The 21,782-nt window shown below is 45.2% G+C and overlaps 2 protein-coding genes across 3 annotated transcripts; one reads left to right on the top strand and one right to left on the bottom strand.

Annotated features, from left to right (window-relative positions):
- Positions 1 to 144: 144 nt before the first annotated feature.
- LOC135249878 (M-phase inducer phosphatase 1-B-like) lies at positions 145 to 11,555 on the bottom strand. Its single transcript, XM_064325546.1, has 15 exons — positions 11,435 to 11,555; positions 10,577 to 10,703; positions 10,035 to 10,132; positions 9,639 to 9,678; positions 8,447 to 8,480; positions 8,210 to 8,290; positions 6,898 to 7,092; positions 6,516 to 6,599; positions 5,670 to 5,876; positions 5,075 to 5,167; positions 4,387 to 4,449; positions 3,904 to 4,002; positions 3,643 to 3,776; positions 3,110 to 3,221; positions 145 to 1,135 (listed from the first exon to the last, which is right to left on the bottom strand). The coding sequence occupies exons 2-15, from the start codon at positions 10,699 to 10,701 to the stop codon at positions 995 to 997; spliced, it is 1,506 nt and encodes a 501-aa protein (XP_064181616.1). The 5' UTR covers positions 10,702 to 10,703; positions 11,435 to 11,555; the 3' UTR covers positions 145 to 994.
- A 5,096-nt stretch (positions 11,556 to 16,651) lies between these two features.
- dnd1 (DND microRNA-mediated repression inhibitor 1) lies at positions 16,652 to 21,689 on the top strand. Of its 2 annotated transcripts, none has more exons than XM_064325542.1 (4): positions 16,652 to 16,891; positions 18,834 to 18,939; positions 19,534 to 19,992; positions 20,672 to 21,689. In XM_064325542.1, the coding sequence occupies exons 1-4, from the start codon at positions 16,871 to 16,873 to the stop codon at positions 21,199 to 21,201; spliced, it is 1,116 nt and encodes a 371-aa protein (XP_064181612.1). In that variant the 5' UTR covers positions 16,652 to 16,870; the 3' UTR covers positions 21,202 to 21,689. The 2 variants fall into 2 exon arrangements, with proteins under 2 accessions (XP_064181612.1, XP_064181614.1); XM_064325544.1 differs by lacking the exon at positions 16,652 to 16,891 and adding an exon at positions 18,146 to 18,305.
- The last annotated feature ends 93 nt before the right edge of the window (positions 21,690 to 21,782 follow it).

Genomic DNA, 21,782 nt, shown 5'->3' with positions numbered 1-21,782 from the left:
CCCGTGTGCGTGGCTGTTCACGTTCATCCATTTCTGGAGACGGTGACTTTACTCCCATCTTCTCTCATTAGAGCCACTCTGCGTGACTCACACTGCTTTCAAAACACACACAGTCTGTCTCGAACAAAACATTGAAAACCAGAATAAAAATGGTTGTTTTTAATGGAAAAAATAATAAATGGAAGCATTAGCAGAAAACTGACAGAGTAGAAATTCTGAAAACAGGATAAAACATTCAAATCAAATTCAAGAGTAAAATCTCTTCTCTCTCTCTGCTCTCTCTCTCTCTTATGTTCCCTCTCTCAAATCATAAAACTAAAACGAGCTGATCTTCAGCCCTTTTCCCCGACGGGACGTCCAGCTCGGAGTTCAGAGACATTCCCAAACCACGTCCACCGCGTAGTTTTCCCTGCGCTGCCAGGTATTAGCATTCCTGCTCCACTGCACCACGACAACCACCATTTCTGCCAGGGGGGAAGGCGGCGCGGTGGATTGCATCTGAAATTCCCATTTCTGGGAGGGTCAGGCGGGGCGAAGAGACGAAACAGAGGAGAGGAACAAACAGGCGGGACGGCCCCATTACGGTCTGCTGTTTGCGGAACGCGGTTGTCATGGCAGCGTAGCACTTTCAGAAATCTGCACAGTCCCCTGTGTTAAAGCCGCCATCCACACCTTAAAAATGAAAATTAAAAAAAAATGTTAAAAAAAAAAAAACCCATAAGGAAGGCACGAAGAGGCAGTCGTTTTGGTCAAGTTTTGGTTTCGCGATGATTGGCGGTCTAAAAAAAGGGGCGGGCCTGCTCACCCCCCAAGTCACTCCCCCTCACCGATGACCTCACAAAGGAAAGCACATCCGCCTGTGCGATGTCATGGACATAAAGGTCCCGTTTCAAGTATCAGTTCATGACGGTACACTCCGCCTTCAGCGTGTGCACGTAAAGAGCTGTCCCAACCCGCTTGGAAAGCGATGGTGACAGGCAGTGTTTCGATTGGCTCAGAGCTTGATGAGGCGGGTGATGTGCTCGCGACGGCGGCGCTCCTCGGCGGAGGCTCTGCTGTTGGTGCGAAACCGAAGCAGCTCGTCCCGGTGATCCTCGTGGTGCATTGGGCAGTACGACTGCGGCTCACAGAGATGCTGAGAGAGAGAGAGAGAGAGAGAGAGAGAGAGAGGAGGAGGACGATGAAGAGAAGGAGGGGAAAAAGAGAGACAGACAGAGGTACAGAGAGGGAGAGAGAGGTACAAAGAGAGGGAGAGACAGTGAAAGAGAGACAGATAGACAGAGAGAAAGAGGTACAAAGAGAGGGGGAGAGAGACATCATCAAAATGAGCACAAGAGAAGTTGTGATTAAGCCTTGTTCCTGTCTCACTCTACATGACACACAGGTTAAATCCCTCCTCACGCAGGTGATCTGGGGCTGTCACCCACCTGCGTGTGCAGGGCTAAAGCACAATCTGCACCACCTTAAGCAGTGCTGTCAGAACCTGGCCCTGGCACAATTTTTTTTTTTTTTTTTTTTAAAAGACAAAGATTAATGAGTTCCAAAAAAAAAAAAAAAAGGCAAGACCTCAGGAAAGTACACAATGCTTTACTCTGTCAAGAGCCTATTTGCGTATTAAAAGAAAAAGGCCTGCAGAGCTGTCTATGCAAAAACATTAACTTCAAGTTTGGGCTAAAATACTTTCATACTTTCATCTTGCATCATACTTTCATCTTTATTGTAAAATATTCAAGATTCAAAATATGGGTTCAACCCAGTCAACAAGACTTAGCAAGAATAAAGAACTGGGATAAAAATCGAGCTGTAATTCAGAATGCCTTAATTCTGTAAGGCAAACATCTTGCAAGCCCACAGGAATACCCGAAATAATGCACAAAGGAATGCATTAAGAGGACATCCAATTTGATTTTCAATTAAAGACAGCTCAACTTCAGAAAACACTTAAAACAACTCCAATTATATACCATACAATACAGGAGTCAATAAACCAAAGTACCCAGGCCAGAAATTTTTCTCTAGTGTGGGTCCAGAATGTTTTCACCTTACACGCACGCACACACACACCCCACGCTCACAACTGCTTCACAACTGGCAACAGAAATAAACCACATTATAAAACAAAAAGAATATATATAAATAACTAACGTGTGGAACAATGTAGCTAATTTTTCTGCAACATAAATCCCCATAAGACCCCAATTTGAACTATTTTAAATAGCAATTATAATCATTACTGGGTCCTGAACACCTACATAATAATAAGCACTTGCTTTTTTTTTCCTGTTTTTTTTTTTTTTGTTTTCCCCCCTGGTCTCTAGTGTGGACTGCCCAATCATACGTCAGCGCTCATAACTGGACCCCTGGCTATCGATCCAGGAGAGCGCACGGACGAGCGCGTGATGTCAAGCACCACTTTTTATCGCGCCGCCGCTGCGGAGTCGTTGGGCTGCTTTCCAGGATATAATAGCCGAAAAGTTACTGTTGTGCCGCCGCGGGTACATTTTTTACTGCGGTCAGGCTGTTGTGCCGCACTGTTACTGATTACTGTACTGATCATTGCTGAAATCACTGTGCGTTCCGCGTCTTAATTTGAGTAAATGTATATCGTGCTTTGGCACCGGCTCCCAAATATACGTCTTGTGGCCGTAAAGCGTCGTCTAACTGAAATGAGAATAGATGGGAAACGGGAGAGAGAGAGAGAGAGAGAGGGAGCAAGTAACAAGCTGTGGGAAAAGAGAAGAAAGCGCAGGGGTCTGTGAGCCTTCCTAGTGGATCTCAAATAGCCAAATACAGCAATTAGCATTAGCACAAGCTCTCTTGCCCTATAGAGGTGGCAGAAGTCCCTGTATACATGCATTAGCATTAGTGGGAGAGCTCTTGCCCTATAGAGGTGGCAGAAGTCCCTGTATACATGCATTAGCATTAGTGGGAGAGCTCTTGCGCTATAGAGGTGGTGGAAGTCCCTGTATACATGCATTAGCATTAGTGGGAGAGCTCTTGCCCTATAGAGGTGGTGGAAGTCCCTGTATACAGGCATTAGTGGGAGTGCCCATGCCCTATAGAGGTGGTGGAAGTCCCTGTATACAGGCATTAGCAGGAGCGCTCTTACCCTGTAGAGGTGGTAGAAGTCCCTGTATCCACCCTTGAGCACATAGACCTCTGGGTAGATCAGAGCAGGATACTCATTCAAACTGCGGTCCTGTCTTCGCAACAGTCTGCACCTACAGAACAGAGCACAACACAGAGATGCACAGTGTACGTATGTGTGTGTATGCATGTGTGTGTGTGTGAGGTGTGTGTGTGTGTTTACTTGTTTTGTGTGTATGCATGTGATGTGTGTGTGTGTGTGTGTGCGCACTTGTTTTGTGTGTATGCGCGTGGTGTGTGTGTGTGTGTGTGTGTGTGTGTGTGTGTGTGTGTATATGCGTGTGTGTGTGTATATATGCGTGTGTGTGTGGGTGTGTGTGTGTGTATATATGCGTGTGTGTGCGTGTGTGTATGTGTGCGTGGTGTGTGTGTATGTGTGTGTATGTGCGTGGTGTGTGTGTGTGTGTGCGTGGTGTGTGTGTATGTGTGTATATATGCGTGTGTGTGTGTGTGTGTGTGTGTGTATATATGCGTGTGTGTGTCATGTCCCCTCACGTTCTCGGCGCTCTCTCAGAGGAGAACTCGCAGTGCAGCACCAGAATCAGCCGTTTCTCGGGGCAACGGGCCTGCAGCCTCTGCCTCAGCAGGTGAGCCACCGCCTCGTCCGTGTTGGGCAGGTTTAGTGCCCCCTGTGGACAGACGCGGTGTCAGTCAGCGGCCGCCGCAGAGCCAGAGCCTCGCAGCCGAAACCAGCCCCACCCCTCCCCTCCTCGCCCCGCCCCGCCCCGCCCCGCCCCTCCCCTCCCGGTCTCTCACCTTGATGTGGCCTCCCTCAAACTCGTAAGGGTAGCGACAGTCCACCACCACAAAGGACTCGATGAGGCTGCTGAACTCCCCACTCAGCAGGGCACACATCTGCGTGTGAGAGAGAGGGAGGGGGGGAGAAAGAGATTGGCAGACAGAGAGAGGGAGAGCGAGGGAGGGAAAGTGAGGGAGACAGAGAGACAGGGAGAGAAAGAGATCGGCAGACAGAGAGAAGGAGAGAAAGAGAAAGTGAGGGAGACAGAGAGAGAGGGAGAGAAAGAGAGAGAAAGAGATCGGCATACAGAAATACAGAGAGAGAGAGGGAGAGAGATAAACAGAGGGAGGGAAAGAGAGAGAAAGATTGGCAGAGAGAGAGATAGAGAGAGAGAGAAACACAGGGAGACCTTTTAGATAAGACAGCAGCACACACTCAGGTGACTGGGCTCACACAGGCAGTATTTAGTTGAGGAGTATCTCTGTGGGGATCTCACTCACTGTGTCCGCAGTGACGTACTTCAGGTCCTCGTGTCTCCCCATCACAGTGGGCAGAGCGTACACCTGAGACAGAGCAACACACACCTTACACACAGTTTACACACACATTACATTCATTTGGCAGACGCTTTTATCCAAAGCGACGTACAAGAAGTGCATTTTCATGATCGTAGACAACTGCTGAACACGGGTTCAGTAAGGTACAATTACTTATTTTGTACAGCTATTTCTAGCTGAGAACAATGAACACTATCCTGGTCTAACATCTGCAAAGCACACACCTTACACACTACGCAGCACACAGCTTACACACAGTTTACACACTACGCAGCACACAGCTTACACACAGTTTGCACACACCTTACACACAGTTTGCACACAGTTTACATACTGCTTACCAGCAAGTACCATGTAGGGTTAGGGTGTATTTATTGGGTTATTGTAGTATTTGCACATGGGGTTATGGTATATTCACAATCAGAAATTAATTTAAGATTAGGCCAAAAACACCATTCCAAGGATTTCAGAATATATCCTTGGTCCCCAGCATTCCCTGGGAGATTACTCATGGGCCACTCGTTGTTTACACATGGTTTACACACGGTTTACTCGTGGTTTACTCACGGTCTACTCACAGTTTACTCACAGTTTACTCACAGTTTACTCACGGTGTATGTAATTGGCTCACCTTGCTGAAGTCACCAATGAGCTCCGCATTCACACCGTCCCCACCCATGTGCTGGGTGACCTCACAGAGAGAGTGAGTCTTCTTCAAGAGATACTGAGAGAAGACGGGTTACACACACACACACACACACACCCATGCACACACACACACAGACAGACACCCATGCACACACACACACACACACACACACACACACACAGATTAAAGCAAAGGCAAACACATGGCATGCCTACATTACTGCAGAAAGATGTTTACTCCTCAGATGTGACAGTAACTCAAACAGAACCACTCACAACACCTCACTTCCCTCCTTCTCGCTCCCTCTCTCATTTCCCTGCCCCTCACTCCTTCTCTTGCTCTCCTGCTTCATTCCTGACTACACACTCACTCTCTACACCTCTTTCTTATCTTCCCTCATTCTCACTCTTCTAACCATCCTAAGACTTATTTTCTCTCTACCTTATTTTCCTCTTTTACTTTCTGCGCCTTCTTACACTCACCCATCTCTCCTTTTTTCTTCCCTCACTCCTCTCCCACAGTAACCCAGCCCTTAAACTCCTCTCCTCCTTCTCCCTCCACTCCCTCCCTCTCTCACCCTCCTCTTCCTGCCCTCCGTCCCTCCATTCTCTCCTCCGTCCTGGGTCCCTTCTTCCTCCGTGATGGCGGGGAAAGTTCTATGGCGCTTGATTGGCGGGTCGGCCGTCGGGGGGGGCGGGGCTCTCTTCAGGCGCGGCCGGTCCAGCCGCTCGGGCATAGAGGGCGAGCGGAACAGGCGTCGACCCTCCCGCTGGAACACTGACACCTGGTGGCAAGGAGGTGCCATTACAGCCACAGCTCTCACCTGATCTCCCACAGCGCTCATACACTGCTGTCAATATTTACCGGGCCTAGTTTCACTATAAATACTCATTTGAATATAATCTGCTCATTAAAATTTATCAGTGTGGGTTGTGTGGCTCATTGTTGAGAATGCTGGACTCTGGACTCAGGAGGGATGTGACTGCAAACGTTGGGTGGGGCTGAGCAGTTATACAACCAAACCCCTTTACTTTACAAGTCCAGTAAAAATCCTGAGCTTTACTGGCCCAGAAAATGTATGAGATGCGATGCTGCAAGCGTTATGAGCTACCCCAGATCAGCCAAGGACATCCGCTAAGCAATGAGCCAGCATTCCAGCTGTAATATGCAGAGAACAATGATTGCTTGCATTGCATGTCTAGCATGCGGAATAATAAGGCAAACTCCAGGGAGAGCAAGCATCCTATTTGTGTGTGTGTGTGTGAGGGAGAGAGGGTGCGTGTACGTGTGTGAGAGAGCGAGTGCATGTGTGTGCATGTGCATGCGTGCGTGCGCGTGTGCATATGCGAGTGTCTGCGTGTGCATGCCGTGTGTGTGTGTGTGTGTGTGTGTGTGTGTGTGCATGCATCCAGGCGACACTCACAGAGGAGAAATCCACTTCCTGGTTCATCAGGGGGTCAGAGAGCAGTTGAGCCATGCTGGAGGACATGCGGACAGCGGTCGAGCTCTGACAAATGGACAGAGAGAGAGAGAGAGAGAGAGAGAGAGAGACACAGAGACAGAGAGAAAGAGAGCCTGGGTGAGGATGTGCATTAGACTGAACCCACAAAACTACAGATAAAAAAAAACTACAGGAAGCAGCCCACCGGAGCCACGCCCTGCACATCCTGCATTGTGAGATTAATCTGAAAACTGCACCAGCGCAGTAAACCAGTCCACTGCTCTTCCCCCTTACTGAGCGGTTAGAGCACACGGCTTTCTCTGCTGCGGACTGACTTTCTTCGGGGCGGGTTGCTCACGGTTACCTCCACTTCCTGCTCCTCCAGCACCTCCATGAAGCCGTCCGAGTCGTCGGCCCCCCGGAAGTCCGCCGCGGGGGAGAGGGGCATGGCTGAGATGGGGCTGCCCAGGGCGCTCAGCTCGCTGCTGCCCTCTGTCTGTGGGTCTGGGGCCTGCAGCAGGCACTGCACCTGGGTCTGCCGCTCGCTCCAGGTGGCCACCTGAGCGGGTTAGAGGCGCGTTCCTGACACCGTACAGCGACGTGATCGCCGCTCGCACTTACACTCAGTTCATCCCGCGATAAAGTAAGCAGGAGCACAGCAGTTTCTGTTATATTTTTTATCAAACGTGATGCCTGATGTAAGCAAATAATGCATGTAACAAATCGAAAAATACAAATCCTCTTATTTGTATTTGTATTTTTTAATCCGCCATTCAAAGCGCTTACTGTGCAATAGCCAGGAGACAATGCCATAGAGGACTTTCACAACCTTTCTGTGAGAAGTGAGCAACATTATATTTCCCAGAAAAAAAGTAGAGTCTACAGCACCATCTACTGGTCACGATAGGAACTGAACCATTTCTGGTTCACATGTAACAACAGGCACCTATTTCAGAATGATTTGAGCTGAGGACAACAGAATGGTTTCCATGGATCAAATACCTGTGGGCAGCTTAACTGACCACTCATCAACTTTTTAACTCGTATAAGAGCAACCACCTACTGTTGACTGACCGACTGACCAAGAAAGCCCATTGTTAGATCTGAAACACCCACTACATTGCCAAAACAAACTGCAGCCATGTGACTGGAGGTCCAGGGTCTTTAAGACCATTCAGACCTGCAGGTCATATGTTCCTTCCAATGCTCTCACCCTTTACAATAAAACAGCAAGACCACAACACAAAAAACCCCTGTTGCGCAGGTGAATTTGGGGGTGTGCGCGCAGGTGAATTTGGGGGTGCGTGCGCGCAGGTGAATTTGGGGGGTGCGTGTGCGCAGGTGAATTTGGGGGGTGCGTGTGCGCAGGTGAATTTGGAGGGTGCGTGTGCGCAGGTGAATTTGGGGGTGCGTGTGCGCAGGTGAATTTGGGGGTGCGTGCGCGCAGGTGAATTTGGGGTGCGTGTGCGCAGGTGAATTGGGGGTGCGTGTGCGCAGGTGATTTGGGGTGCGTGTGCGCAGGTGATTTGGGGTGCGCTGCGCAGGTGAATTTGGGGGTGCGTGTGCGCAGGTGATTTGGGGTGCGTGTCGCAGGTGAATTTGGGGGTGCGTGCGCGCAGGTGAATTTGGAGGGTGCGTGTGCGCAGGTGAATTTGGGGGTGCGTGTGCGCACTCACATTCTCCTTGTTTGTGTCGTGAGGTCTCTCCTGCCGGTGACTGTCAGAGTTTGGCTTCGGACTGCTGCACAACAGCCTAGGCTGGGTTCAGACAGACAGACAGAGAGACAGACAGACAGACAGACAGACAGACAGGCAGACAGGCAGACAGGCAGACAGGCAGACAGGCATGTATTAGGACTCTGGCAGATGTCCACTGACACTGATATGAACACTTGCTCTCTGACATCACCTTACCAGAAAAGACTTGAGCCGCTTCATTCTGCTATTTCTGAAAAAGCAAAGATAAATAAATAAATAAATAAATTCAATCTGGCCAACAACAGATTCAGCAACAAAATAGGCATCTCTCAGACACATGCAGATTTGAACCAGTGGTTAATCTTGTAGAGCTTGTGGGTAAAGCTCCATGAAGGTCAGAGGTCCAGGACTCTTGTTAGCGAAAAGCAAAACACGAGTCTTGTTTTCAAAGAGTTACTTCTGCTCAATATAGCTCTGTGGCGATAAGGTAAACTGTACGAAAGTCAAACTGTGAGCCAACCAATTATTCCCCGTTTCACTGCTGGGACAATCATCGGGTCAGCACTACAGCATTTCCATTTATCATTTCATTTATTTATTCATATATTTTCACATAAAATTATATATTTTTATAGATATATTACACAAATAATTCATCTATTTATGTCTTGATGTACTTTTAGTTTTATTTTGGCAAGAAAATCCTCCACAGAATCGAGGTGAGATAACTTTTAATTAAAGATTGCAGCACTACGAGATTCGAAATAAGATATCCTGTACTTTTTAAATAGCAGCACATTTCTATAGTAATAAAAATGGAGCTTCTAACCGGAAGGTTGTGGGGTTAACTCAAGTAATTCTCCAACAGAAGGACACTGTTGCTCATGCATAGAGAAAGAATACAACATTATTAAGTTCTCTTGTGCAAACGTGTCTGCAAATCAAAGGAATAAATGTATTTTTATGAATGACACAGAGCTGGCAGCTCAACAGTGAATCATGCTCAAAGGTTTGCATAAACAGGTGCAAGACCCATGAAACTTGGAAAATATCCAGTCTCGGGTTCAACTTCCTTGGGTTCCACATAACTCATTGAATCAGGGGAAGGGGAGATGAGGAACAGGAGGCTGGGGATGAAAGTGACCGAAGAGTCTCGCCTCCACCCTTCAAAAACAGCTGTTCTGTTCCAAATCTCAGGAGTTCAATTCCTAGCCGCGTCAGAGGAGAGGCTACAACTGCCGTTTTTAAATCTGGTATAACTGTTCTCGTGGGCCTGTGCATCTCCATTTAGATTTTTTAAACAGATTTTAACTGCTTTTTTTTTTTTCAAATCTGCTTTTTAAATTTCTCACACTGCACCTGAAGATCTCTCTATGAGATCGTGTTGTGCTGTAGGAGGTAATGTTACCTGGGCACAGGTGAGTCCTGCTGTGGAGACTGGGCGTGGTCTACGGAAGAGTGACAGGCACAGCAGATCACAGGAAGCCCAAAACCAGGTAAATCAAGTACAACAGTAACACAGGAAGTGTGCCATGATTGCTGCCATTTACGACAAAACAAAGAAATATAAAAATGGCTCAACTTTAAAATGTCTCATTCTCACCTGGCAATTAACCTCCTGTAAGCATCAATTAAAGGTTATTAAATAAAAAATACAGCTGGCAAATTTACAAAGTTAGTTATGAGCCAGTATCACCAAGGCATTTGTAGATCCACCTCTACACTGTCAGGAGTAGAAAGCAACAGTTAGCTATTAGCTGGCAGTCACGAATATGAATTGTTATGAAAGGAGCTTTAATGTTACCTGAAAGAGGTGCGCTGCATGGGGATTCTGGTCCAACGGCGACGTCGGCACTTCCAGTGCTGATGTTAGAAAGGTCCAGGCAACGACGGGGGGTGTCACTGGGAGGGAGAGAACCACAGCAGAAGACATTTTATATCCTTTGCTAGGGTTCATCCTAAACATTGGGGTGAAGGAATGGTGCCTCACCCTCACACTCTCTCCACGCACCCTCAAGTTCCCCGCGTTAAAATATTGACCCTCAGAAATTAAAATGGCAGACGGGATTATTTTGTAGACAACAGATGGTAATAAACCGTATAACTTGTAACTTTACAATACATCCATGCTGTTGATCATTTATACTTTATTTTCAGGTTCAATCATTTAGGTTGACTACTCAGCTCAGAAGTAAACTGTTTGAATTTGAAGTAAATTAGATGTAATATTACGGGCTATGTTGGCTTTCTTCCAAGAGATTGCACAAGACGAACTCCAAGATCTGGATATATGTTAACCTTAACGGTGGGGGTATGTTTAGGGGTTACTTATGCCGATCTACTTACCCGGTCTGGGTCGCGCCGAGTCCCGTGAAGCAGTGAGCCAGCTTGGACATTGGGGACAACAAGGGGTCCGGGGAGTGGGGTCCCCGCGGGAACGCGCCCGAACCTGCAGCCAGGGCGTCGGCCATAGCTGGAGACCGAAAAACATGTCAGGCCCCACGCGCTGAACGTAAACGTGCACGCTTCTGTTTTGGAGAAGAACTCTTACCTATAGCTCCCTCACCCTGGTAATGATCAGTGTTTACCAAAACAGCGAAGATTAGAATGACCGAACATACGCATGTATATACATAAAACCATTCAGTGACCCTGCTTGAAGAGCCAAGAACATTTTTTAACATATACGAGGATGATGAGAATTCAAGGATGCCTGGATAGTTGTAATTTCATTGGATCGATTATCTGACATGACACGATCGAACTACTCCCGTACAAATAAAATAACAGGACACTCCTGTTGTCGCGAATGCAACATATTTGCACGATTTGGCAATACGACAAGCACGCATTGATACCACTAGTAGTTAGCTAGCGAGGACAATACCACTACGGAGACACATAGGTCTCAAGGGAGAAAACATGGATAACTATATCCCGCGAATTACCGACTGGTGTCCTTAAATGATCTATTTATTTATCAAACTGTTCCCCCTGAATCCCGGGAGGCTCCTTACATTGCAACACAGGAAAGTTACACTGTAGCAAGCAACTGCAATAAAGTTCAGTAAACTAGCTGTCGAATTAATCAATATGTAGCGATGGTCATAACCGAGTCCTCAACATGATGATATTTTAGGTTTACTCAACTTTAAAGCTTTTCACACTAGCTAATGTTTCTGGTCAAAAGTTTTCCAGACTCACCTTTTAGGAAGTCCACTCTGCCCTTCCTGTAAAAGAAACCATTTAACAATGGAGAGAGATCATTTTAAATGTCTCGCCAAAAAACACCCAATCGCACGTCGTTTACGGGCAGACGTCATTTCTACAGCTACGTATCCAGATGCGACCCCTTCGCCGCCTATTGGTCGGTTTGAAAGTCAGTCATTAATATTTCCTGAACTAACGCGCCCAGTCTTGTTCAGTTGCGTCAATATTTTTTGTTTTTTATTTTTATGGGTGGGGATTACTAACAATGCCCTTCACGGAAATGATTTTAAACAAAGATACAACGTCTTCTTTAATGAACACATAACAAACATTATGTGGAAAAAATAGAATTCCAGTGTTGTACTAATCCCCGACAGGTTCGCCTGAAAAGAGACTATAATGTAAAGATTTTACATTTTCGAACAGCACTTAAAAAACTTCTGTCATTGAATTTATCTCAAAGAAATAGAAACGCCCTTTTATTTATTTGTTTTTTTCTTTTGTTTTTTTTCTTATGTACTTATACAACATCTATGCATATAATTCAGTTGGACTGAAATATGGCTATGACCTGACTCCACTCCAAAAATTTAAAAAATAAATGATAAAAGAGAGAATACTACTAAGAGTTCACTTTAAAAAGTAACATTCGAGACTGACAAGAACAATTACAGCAAAAGTGCTGTTCTAAATTATTTGACGTAATGTTATTGAAAGACACCGTGAATAATGATGTATAAACATTTAATGGTTCAGTAAGTCTGAAATTGTGTAATTCGTAATGAAATAATCCACTTAATACTGATTGGATTTTAAATTATTCAATAGGGTCAATAGAAGCCAATATGACATTGAGGGAAGGTCTAGCCAAGGTACACCATGCAGAATCCTGAAGACTCATTTGTAATTTCTGAAGATGCAAAACACTCTACACGTGAAGGGACACTTATGAAGTTTACATGAAGTCAGACGGTGCAGAAGTTACTGTATGCACGCAGTGATGGATTTCTCATTTATGTAGTAATTCTGTGTGAATATTTAAGCAGACGCTCTGTTCGTTAACTTACGAAATGAAATGTCTTCTGATTTACAAGTGCCCCACACTGTGATTTGTTCAATGGTATTCTCATCCCTAGCCTTATATTATTAACAGAAGACTACTCTAATTACTGAAATACATTTCATTACCAACTGTTAACCTCTGATGTCTTAATAGTGAAATGTATTCATCTTGAGCTTTTGAGTTATTTGTTCTTTCACTCTTTTAATCTTTTCAAAGCAGGTACATTCTCTTCCGACTTATGAATGGCTCATACCTGATGTTCTGACAATTGTTTTTTTTTTCTTTTTTTTATCTGCTTGTTAAGGAACCCATGAAGGAATATGGAACATATGTGACACCTGTTATCTCAGTGAATTATAAATGCTCTCCTGCACAATCCACCCTGTCCCACAAGGCACTGAAGAAACCTCTGGCTAAGATGCTCCGTGCGCATAGTAAAATCCACAAGTCATTAAATTCATCTCTGAATGCGAACCACTTCATTATTTTTGAACGGTGTTTATTGCCTGGGACGAATGCACCAGGAAACCCATTTCAGCAAATTAAAGCCGAGGGAGAGCGATAGTCAACCTTTAAGGTTTATTTCTAAGGTTTATTTTATTTAAGAAAGGGACACTGCACATTAATAAACATGAGAACTTAAGATGCACCATGTAAACGTACCAGATGTAGCCACACAGGCTAATTTTCATCTGTAGTCCCTGGGCAGGCTTGATGGTTTAAGGAACATAAAAGAACACACATGACACATAAGCACAGACAAATGAGTAAAAAAAAAAAAAATGCAACCATTGACAAGAAGCATTACAAGCAGCATAAAAGAGCATACAAAACACATGAGCGCAGATGAGTGAGTGAAACTACTGAGCAATAACAAGATGCATTACGAGCAGCATAGAAGAACACACGAGGCACGTAAGCACAGACAAGCAGGCAAAACAAGTAGCATCACAAGCAGCCACAAGCACACGGGAGCACATGGAGACAAGGAGCCCGGCACCCATGTGCCTACGGCTGCCCGCAACACCACCTGCCAATGCCCGCCCGTCCGCGCCCACCAGCAATCCAATCAATCAATCACTCAAATTTTATTTGTATAGCGTATTTTACAGCAGTTGTCACAATACGCTTTACAGACAACCCTGGCCTAAACCCCCACAGGAGCAAGCCTAAGGCAACAGTGGCAAGGAAAAACTCCCTGTGGCAGATGGGAAGAAACCCTGGAAGGAACCAGGCTCAAAGGGGGAAACCCATCCTCCTCTGGTTCGGCTCAGGGTGCCGACTGGTGACCAACATGTCAGTCGGTTTTTATAAGGTTCATGATGTGGCTCAGATCCGACATTCAAGCATAGGGAAGATCATACAGCTTTGACCTTTTCTGTGGCAAAGCAAACGCTGAAGTGTGAACCTGTCAGCGCCGTGTTGGAACCATAGACGAAGCTCTGCCAACCCGGGAACTTGGTAGATGGCACGCCGACCCTTAAATCTTGGGACCGGGCCGTTCCTGTTCCAGAAGCCTCCCTTGGAAGTAAATAACACACGGTGGTGCATTTCTGAAAATCCCTCTCTTCGTCAAAGTTCTCAATTTTGCTCCGCAAATATTTTGTCAAGAAGACAAACATTTGGATAGACGACACGGAGCTGGAACTGGCTGAGCAAAACCGCAGTGTTATACAAAATTAAAACTATTTAAACAATCACAAATTCCAATGTTTGGCGAGAGGTAATTAGCTGCAATTATGCTGGTTTGATCTCCTATTCAAAAATGAAATCATAATCTCAACAAAAAAAGAAAAGAAACGTAAACCCTTCTTCTGTCATTGACTGCTAAAGGTATAGTTAACTTCCTGGAGTTTAAAAAATATGTATTATTTCTGTGGATGTTCTATGTTGTGTTAGTGTATGTTTTTGATAGGACCAGGCAGTTTTTGTGAATACACTTATGCTGGTTTAACTGTAGATAAAACCGTAATAAAATGTTTTATGCTGGTACACAAGAACAGTCTTCAGATGTCATTCATGAACTTATAAAAAAATAAAAATACCCAAAATACCCATTATTAAAAGATTGGACTAATCAAATAATAAAAAGCAGAAGTAGACATGAAATCCAAAAACAGACACTAGGGTACAACCCCTCCTGGCCCACCACTGATTTGGGTTTTTACATTCTAAAACAGATTAATGCTGTGGATTATTAAAGATACTCAAGGCTGGGTTCTATTAGCTGATCAAGAAGACAGAGATGAATTTGAGTTAAATGGGGATTACCATATATTGAATTTTCAAAAAACGAGGGTAGATGCAGGAGGGTTTATAATCAGTCTAAGGAATGAGCAAAAGCTAAGCAGACAGACATTTTAGGAATTTATAGAAATCCTGTCTGGATTGATATTTTTGGCTCCAAAAAGAAAAAATGTCCAGGAGAAAGAGGACATCTAGTTTGCCTATAAGCTAAAACTAAACTCTCACTGAAATAGAGGAATACCTTTCCCACAGAGTTCACAGACCAGGGGGGTATTTAACTAAACAGGGCTGTTCCAGGTTTTACTCAACGCAGTCATCCAGCTAACTCGGTAATACTGCTTTGTGAACTACCCCACAGGATTACTGAGTTAGCTGGATGACTACACAGAATAAACCAGAGAACAGCTCTTTTTACTTAAGTCCATGTTCCAGATTTGGGAGGGTTCTGGGTTTTGCTCAGCGCAGTTATCCGGCTAACTCAGTAATCCTGCTTCATGAAACAAAGGCCCAGGTTATAGCCTGATATCAGAGAGAATTGTCAACTTGTTACACTCCATTTCCATCTCCAGTGGGCAGGATTCAAAGGTCTGGACCCAGGCAACCCAGGTTAGACAGTGTGCTTAAAACACACTCTCAACCACTGGTATTCACTCTTCCCTTGGAGAGCTACAAGGTTGTGTAGGTTGTCATTGCTACTCAGCGCTCAATTAATCAATTGAAGCAGTTGTTGATTGTACAGTGAACGGATCACCTGGCTTCTCTGCATCTGAACGGGCTGCTCACTTTAAAGTGAGAACAAAGTCCATCTGGCGCGGCGTGGAGGTGCACTAAGTATCGCTGTCACCACAGAGTAAGAAGGTACTGGGTTTGAATCCCGGGCCGAGGGCCTTTCTGTGAAGGTTTTGCACGTCTTCCGCCCGTCCGCGTGGGTTTCCTCTGCGTACTCCAGTTTCCTCCCACAGTCCGTAAACATGCAGGTTAGGTTAACTGGAGAATCTTAAATTGACCTTTGTGCATGAATGCGTGATGGACTGGCGGCCTAGGATCCAGGGGGTATTCCTGCCCAATGTCTGCTGGGATAGGCTCCAATCCCCTCGCAACCCTGGCCAAGAGGATGGGTGGACAAAATCCACCCACGGAAGGAAATGATACAGCCTTCATGTTTGCAAAATCAGTGTGAAACTACTTGAAAAATTGTTCATGGTATTCAGTCATGCAGTCCTATCTGAGAAAGACACAACGTGAGGTTTGTTCAGTGAGTGATGAATCAATCAGGAGAGATATTCAAAACAAATATATGTCCATGCACGTATACATATCTTAATTTAATAAAATACATATATCCAGAGTTCATGAAAACCTATTCTGTTCGAGAAAGTGGTATAAAGCTCGTCGTGTTAGCAATACAGAAACCTAAATTGACTTGCGCCAGTGACATTATTTCAGTCTGTTGACGTAATTTCTGCTACCGCGTTAATCAGACTTTCAGCGGCGCAGTCAGTTAAACTATGTAAACGGACTAATATTTTTTTCATTGGAATGATTCATTTCAAATCAGTACTATACATTAGAAATATATATAGCCAGCAACAAGTCCTATCTATTTACCACTATTTTGGATCCATTCAATAATAAACACGGACATAATTCCAAACGCACGACAACAGACCTACGTAACTATAGGCCAGCAACGACATACTGTTCAGGCGACAGAAACAACTTTACCCTGATTATTTTTGCCTTTTGAAATTTAAAAGTGTTTCCCCCCATCCAAACCAAATACATCCTCCCTTGATTTTACAATTATACCTACACTTTCATTGAAAGTGTTTAGTGTGGCCTACAGAACACGTCGATAATTATTTTGATTATGCATTGGCTGTTTGTTAGTTTAAATATGGCTTGTGTAATATTATAAAACTGCTAAGCAAACAAAAAAAAAAACTAATAGTGGAGTTCTTCGTAGATTCCGCCTCAATTACCACTGACCATCCAATTAGCCTTTAGAAAGTAAGGTCACGGGGTTGCAGACAGTGATTTCTCGTCTCTGGAGCAAAAAATAATAGTATTTTCTACCAAACGAGTAGAAAGCAGACTACTACGAACCCGAAGAAATCACGATGGAAGTCCAGCGAAAGCAGGTGCGTAAAAATTATTCGCAGTACAGTTTACAGTAAGCAGCGTTGTGTTCCATTACATATTCGGTAATATAAATTAGAAGTGTTTTCCTGACAAGTTGTTTTCCTTAGTTCTTGTAGGCTGTGCTCCAAGTTGGTATTGTTACTGTCGCGATGGCCTTCTGGATGTTGGAAAAAAACGTTTAAAAGTATTACTTTCACGATGCCATTACAGCTATTTTAATATTTGTATGCGATAGGTTGTACACCATGTTTGGTGAAAGTAGCTATTTTCCATGCAAGCAAAAAGTTTGATTCCATTTTTGTAAGATTGAGGGACGGCTGTAATTAGACGCACGTGTTTATTTAACATGAGTTTATTGTAAAAAAAAAAAGTGTAATTGGACTAATCTGGTTGAATGGAGTTGTTGGATTTAACATTAGTTTATAACAGAATACAACTTTATTTGTCCCGAAGGGGTCAACGTAGCCGGATTGAGACATAGCGATTCCGACACAGAACACAATCAACCGCAAAGTGTAATAACAATAAAACACAGAAAACAAGATATTCATGTTAACAATAACACAACTAAAAAGTGCTGAAGCATACATTTTGCGAAGCGAATGACGCCTCGCCGTACGAAAAGCGCGCACACGAGCAGCCATCAAGGCGCCCCTTTCGCGTACGGCTGCTCTCCGCGCTACACTAAAATTGGCCTAATTATACGCAGTTTGGAAATGCAGTTCAGCGTCTACGCCTCGGTTTCAGGACGAACGTCGCACGAAATATCGAACTTTAAAAAAAACTCCCAATTCGCTGTCTGTGTGTTTTTAAATAAACTTACTTTATGAAAAAGTGGTTTAGGCTACTATGTGTTCGAACATGAAAACCCAACAAACAGGAGTAGCTTTTACGAACGACTTCAAGCTGATTTTGTCTACTTAATGCTGCAAGCATGGCGAGGTTTTGGTAGTTTCACACCAAAACTTTGCAGTTGCGCAACTAAACGGAAAATGACTAGCACCATGATACCCGGATAGTTGTGAATTAGTTTGGTGCTTTCAACTGTGAACTTGAATTGAAACGGAAAATTGAAGCTTTGTTCATGCAGAAGACTGTTCAGGAGCGACGTTTTGGTTCATGCAATATATCTTGGATATGCAACACTGCACCTGTAGAGCGAAAGGGGCTGCTCGTTTTCATCGTTACTCAGGGAAAGTATTTGATTGGTTTTCTTGCCGGCTTAATTGGGTCTGAACCTGTTGCTAATTTATATTTTAAAAGCTGGAAAAAAAAACCGGCGCATCTTAGAGCCTGTCCAGATCCAGGGTTGCAGGCCCGTATAATAAACGAACAGTTTCGGAGGACATTATAAAACGAAAACGTTTCTGGTTTGGGCATCCAGTTGGAAACATTAGTATGACAGCGAGCATGGCATGTTATAATATTGGAACTACTTTATATCCTAGTAATAATGTTATTAAGCTATAGTAAAATAATGCTACCCAAACGAAAAACCAGTTGTTTAGCCTGTCTTTGATAAACAGCAATCTTGAATATCCTCGAATTTCGATATGTGTATATTTGTAAAGCATTAAAAACGCTTAATTAACCCCATGCTGATCACCTCGTATGAGTAATAGGCAGCCATTGCAGTGATTTTAGGGCGGCTGTGTCGTGGCTTGCTGGTGTGATTCGGTTACCTGGATTCAGCATTTCGACAGAGCGATATACACAATGTTTTTTATTGTCTGATAATCCAGAACAGAGAATTACATCAGACATTATAGTCGACCAGTACCTCTACGTCTTTTCTGTTAAGATTGGTGACGAGTTCATATGACGTGAAATCGCTGGGAAACAATGTGTACATTGTAGTATATGCTCAACGTTTTTATTTTGAGGGCGTGGATCCTGGTGGACGCAGGATGTTGGTTTCTTATTCTTTCTGCCTCTCTGAAGATCCTGAACCAGGAGAACCTGGCCTCTTTGGAGTCATGGGTGCAAAGGACTGCCATCAAACTAGTCCAAGTCAACGGTCAGCGGAAGTATGGCGGGCCACCTCCCGGTCAGTCAACCACGCGCAATGACGCACTGCTAACCGCCTATTCTAATAAACCCCTTATCACTCACAGGAGCAAGCTACTGGTCTTCGAAAAATATCGTTTTATAATCTTAAATTTCCTCTACTGCTTATTGTTACATATGTAGCAGAGTGACTGATTTAGGGAAAAAATGAAAATACTTTTTAACTACGTTTCCTTCCTGGAGCCATGAATTGGAAAGAAGTATTTATTCAACTATTTAACGTGGTATGCTGTCGCAGAGCTTTCCTAACATTTCAAAGTCCATTACAAATTATTTTATTGCTGAGATTTAAACTAATTGCTTTGCTAATTGGGTTATGCCAGACTTTGTTCTGTAACAGCATGGAACATGCTACAGACGATATAAAATTCTCTCTGCTCAATAAATATTAAGCTGAGTACGCATAATCAGATCTACATGGGCATTACAGTTCAGGCTCATTAGGCTTATAGACTAAGACGGTTGGAAGACGGTTGTACACAGATTCATTGAATTTGGGTGGGGCTGCTTTGTTGGGCATAAAATGATAAAAGAGCAAATTGATGGTACCCCCCCCCCCCCACTTCACCCCCAGACTGGACCGGTCCGGCACCAGGACCCGGGTGCGAGGTCTTCATCAGCCAGATCCCGCGGGACGTCTACGAGGACAAGCTGATCCCCCTCTTCCAGAGCGTGGGCCCGCTCTACGAGTTCCGCCTGATGATGAACTTCAGCGGCCAGAACCGCGGCTTCGCCTACGCCAAGTACCGCGACCCGCAGAGCGCCGCGGCCGCCATCCGCTGCCTGCACCAGCACCAGCTCCAGCAGGGGGCGCCGCTGACCGTGCGCCGGAGCACGGAGAAGAGGCAGCTCTGCCTGGGCGACCTGCCCGCCGGGGTGGACCGGGAGAGGCTGCTCCAGGTCCTCCGCGGCCTGTCGGAGGGGGTGGAGTCCGTCTCCCTGAAATTCGGGAAGGGCGGGAAGAAGGTTACCGCCATCGTGCACTACACCTCCCACTACAACGCCTCCATGGCCAAGAAGGTCATCTGTGAAGGTGGGTCTGGATGCATGGAGGGCCAGGTGCTGAAGGTGTAACCTGATCAATTATAAAGTTTGGTTCAAAGGGCAATGGTTAGATTTAATCAATCTAATTTTGCGAAAACACATACAACACATGCAAATCGTACATTGTCACTCATACAACAAACCTGCATCAAACATACCTGCAACCTCTGGGTTACAAGACCAGCTCCTTACCCATTTTACTACACTGCCACCCCGGCCTCAAAATCAAAATTGTATCCTATCGTGGTGAAGCTTGAAGTTTACACCTCTAGTATGTACAGCGTACGTATAATTTGTAGTGTTGCAGTGTAATTTCTCAGTGGTCTTTGAGTCTCGTAGGCTGCTGTGGTGTTGCATGTCTTAGTCTTGTTAAATTTTAATTTGTTCTGCAAATTCGATTGCGATCTCTAGTGGGTAGGACTTGGTTATAACTTGCACAGTGCTTTTTAAACACTTCCTCTGTGTGTCAGGGGGGCGTCTAGAAGCTTCTAGCCTTGAAATGTAAATTTCAAAATGAAGTACCAACAGATGCTTCAGTCGAAGATTCCCAATGGTGGGGTGACGTTTTTTCTCAGGGAGCGAATGGAAGTTTTGGGGAGTTGACCACGTTTTTTGTGCAACCTTATAACAAACAACTCCCCTCTCCCTCTCGCCCTCTCGCTCGTCAGCTTTTAAGAGGAAATTTGGAATAATCATCACGGTGAAGTGGTTCAGCTTCTCCAACAAGCCCAAGCAGGACGAGGACGAGGATGAAGAGGCGGGGGAACCCTTCCCTGCCACGAAGGGCTTCCCCAAACCGTGTCCTCTGCCGCCCTTCCGCCCCCTGGATCGCGACCGCCCCCCTCCTCCCCCCCCCCAGGAGAACCTCCTGAGCCTCCTGACCCCCGGCTTGTCCCCGGTCGCCGGCTGCCCCCCTCCCGCGCCCAGGCGGGACGTCCCGGCGTCGACGGACGCCGTGGCCCTTCTGCTGCGAGTCTGCGAGGTCTTCAGAGTGGGGCCCCCCCTGTACGACCTGCAGTTCCTCCACGCCGGCGCCGACGGCTTCCTCTACTTCGCCTACAGGGTGCTGGTCCCGGGGCTCCCCGTGCCCTTCAGCGGCGTGGCCCAGATCCTGCCGGGCACCAGCGCCCCCTTGCTGCGGGGGGAGGTACAGCGGGTGGCTGCCGAACGCATTCTCAAGCACCTCGCTCAGCCCTGACGCGCACGTGTGCGTCCGTGCCGGCGCCCGCCCGCGTCCCCGAATTTTTACCGTTTGCGTTTACGGTTCACCATTTGTGTGGTCTTTCAGTCTGTGGTCGTGTTTTATTTTTTTTTTATTATCGTTTTAATTTTAAGTAACAGATTTTATTTGAAATACTTGCACTCCTCTGTGTTGTGTGAATGAGAGATGGCTGTTCCTCCGTTGGAAGACTAATGTACTGTGCAGGGAGCAGATGAGGCCAGACCCTGCGACATGACTTGCTCTGGTAGCCAGAAGCGCCCTTCTCTGGGCTGGTGTTATTTTTATTTTCTTTTATCTTTTGCACTTCTGTATATAGTTTAATTTTCCACACAATTACCTTTTTCATGACACTGGATTGTTTTAACCATTATGCACTAAATAGATTAGGAAATGTGTTGAGCACTGTCTATTTGTTTTTTTTTTTTTACTTGTTCTCATTAAAATGAGAAATTGTTGCACGAAAACTTCTCATCCTTTTGTCTTTTAATTGCAATTCCGTTTTAACATCTCAATCAAGCACTTTATCAACAGGATGAAGAAATTGGTTAAGTCAAAAC

The sequence above is a fragment of the Anguilla rostrata genome, chromosome 3 (genome assembly GCF_018555375.3).
Source record: "Anguilla rostrata isolate EN2019 chromosome 3, ASM1855537v3, whole genome shotgun sequence".
Taxonomy (NCBI): Eukaryota; Metazoa; Chordata; class Actinopteri; order Anguilliformes; family Anguillidae; genus Anguilla; species Anguilla rostrata.
The sequence above is the reverse complement of the archived record's forward strand: the minus strand, read 5'-3'. Positions and strand labels throughout refer to the sequence as shown.

Excerpts from the sequence above, each read along its gene's own strand:
- dnd1 (XM_064325542.1), top strand. The coding sequence starts at position 16,871 with ATGGAAGTCCAGCGAAAGCAG. Across the intron at positions 16,892-18,833 it reads TGGAAGTCCAGCGAAAGCAG|ATCCTGAACCAGGAGAACCT; the intron begins GTGCGTAAAAAT and ends GCCTCTCTGAAG. Across the intron at positions 19,993-20,671 it reads CAAGAAGGTCATCTGTGAAG|CTTTTAAGAGGAAATTTGGA; the intron begins GTGGGTCTGGAT and ends CTCGCTCGTCAG.
- LOC135249878 (XM_064325546.1), bottom strand. The coding sequence starts at position 10,701 with ATGGCCGACGCCCTGGCTGCAGGTTCGGGCGCGTTCCCGCGGGGACCC. Across the intron at positions 4,003-4,386 it reads AGTACGTCACTGCGGACACA|ATGTGTGCCCTGCTGAGTGG; the intron begins GTGAGTGAGATC and ends TCTCACACGCAG. Across the intron at positions 3,222-3,642 it reads TCTGAGAGAGCGCCGAGAAC|GTGCAGACTGTTGCGAAGAC; the intron begins GTGAGGGGACAT and ends TCTGTTCTGTAG.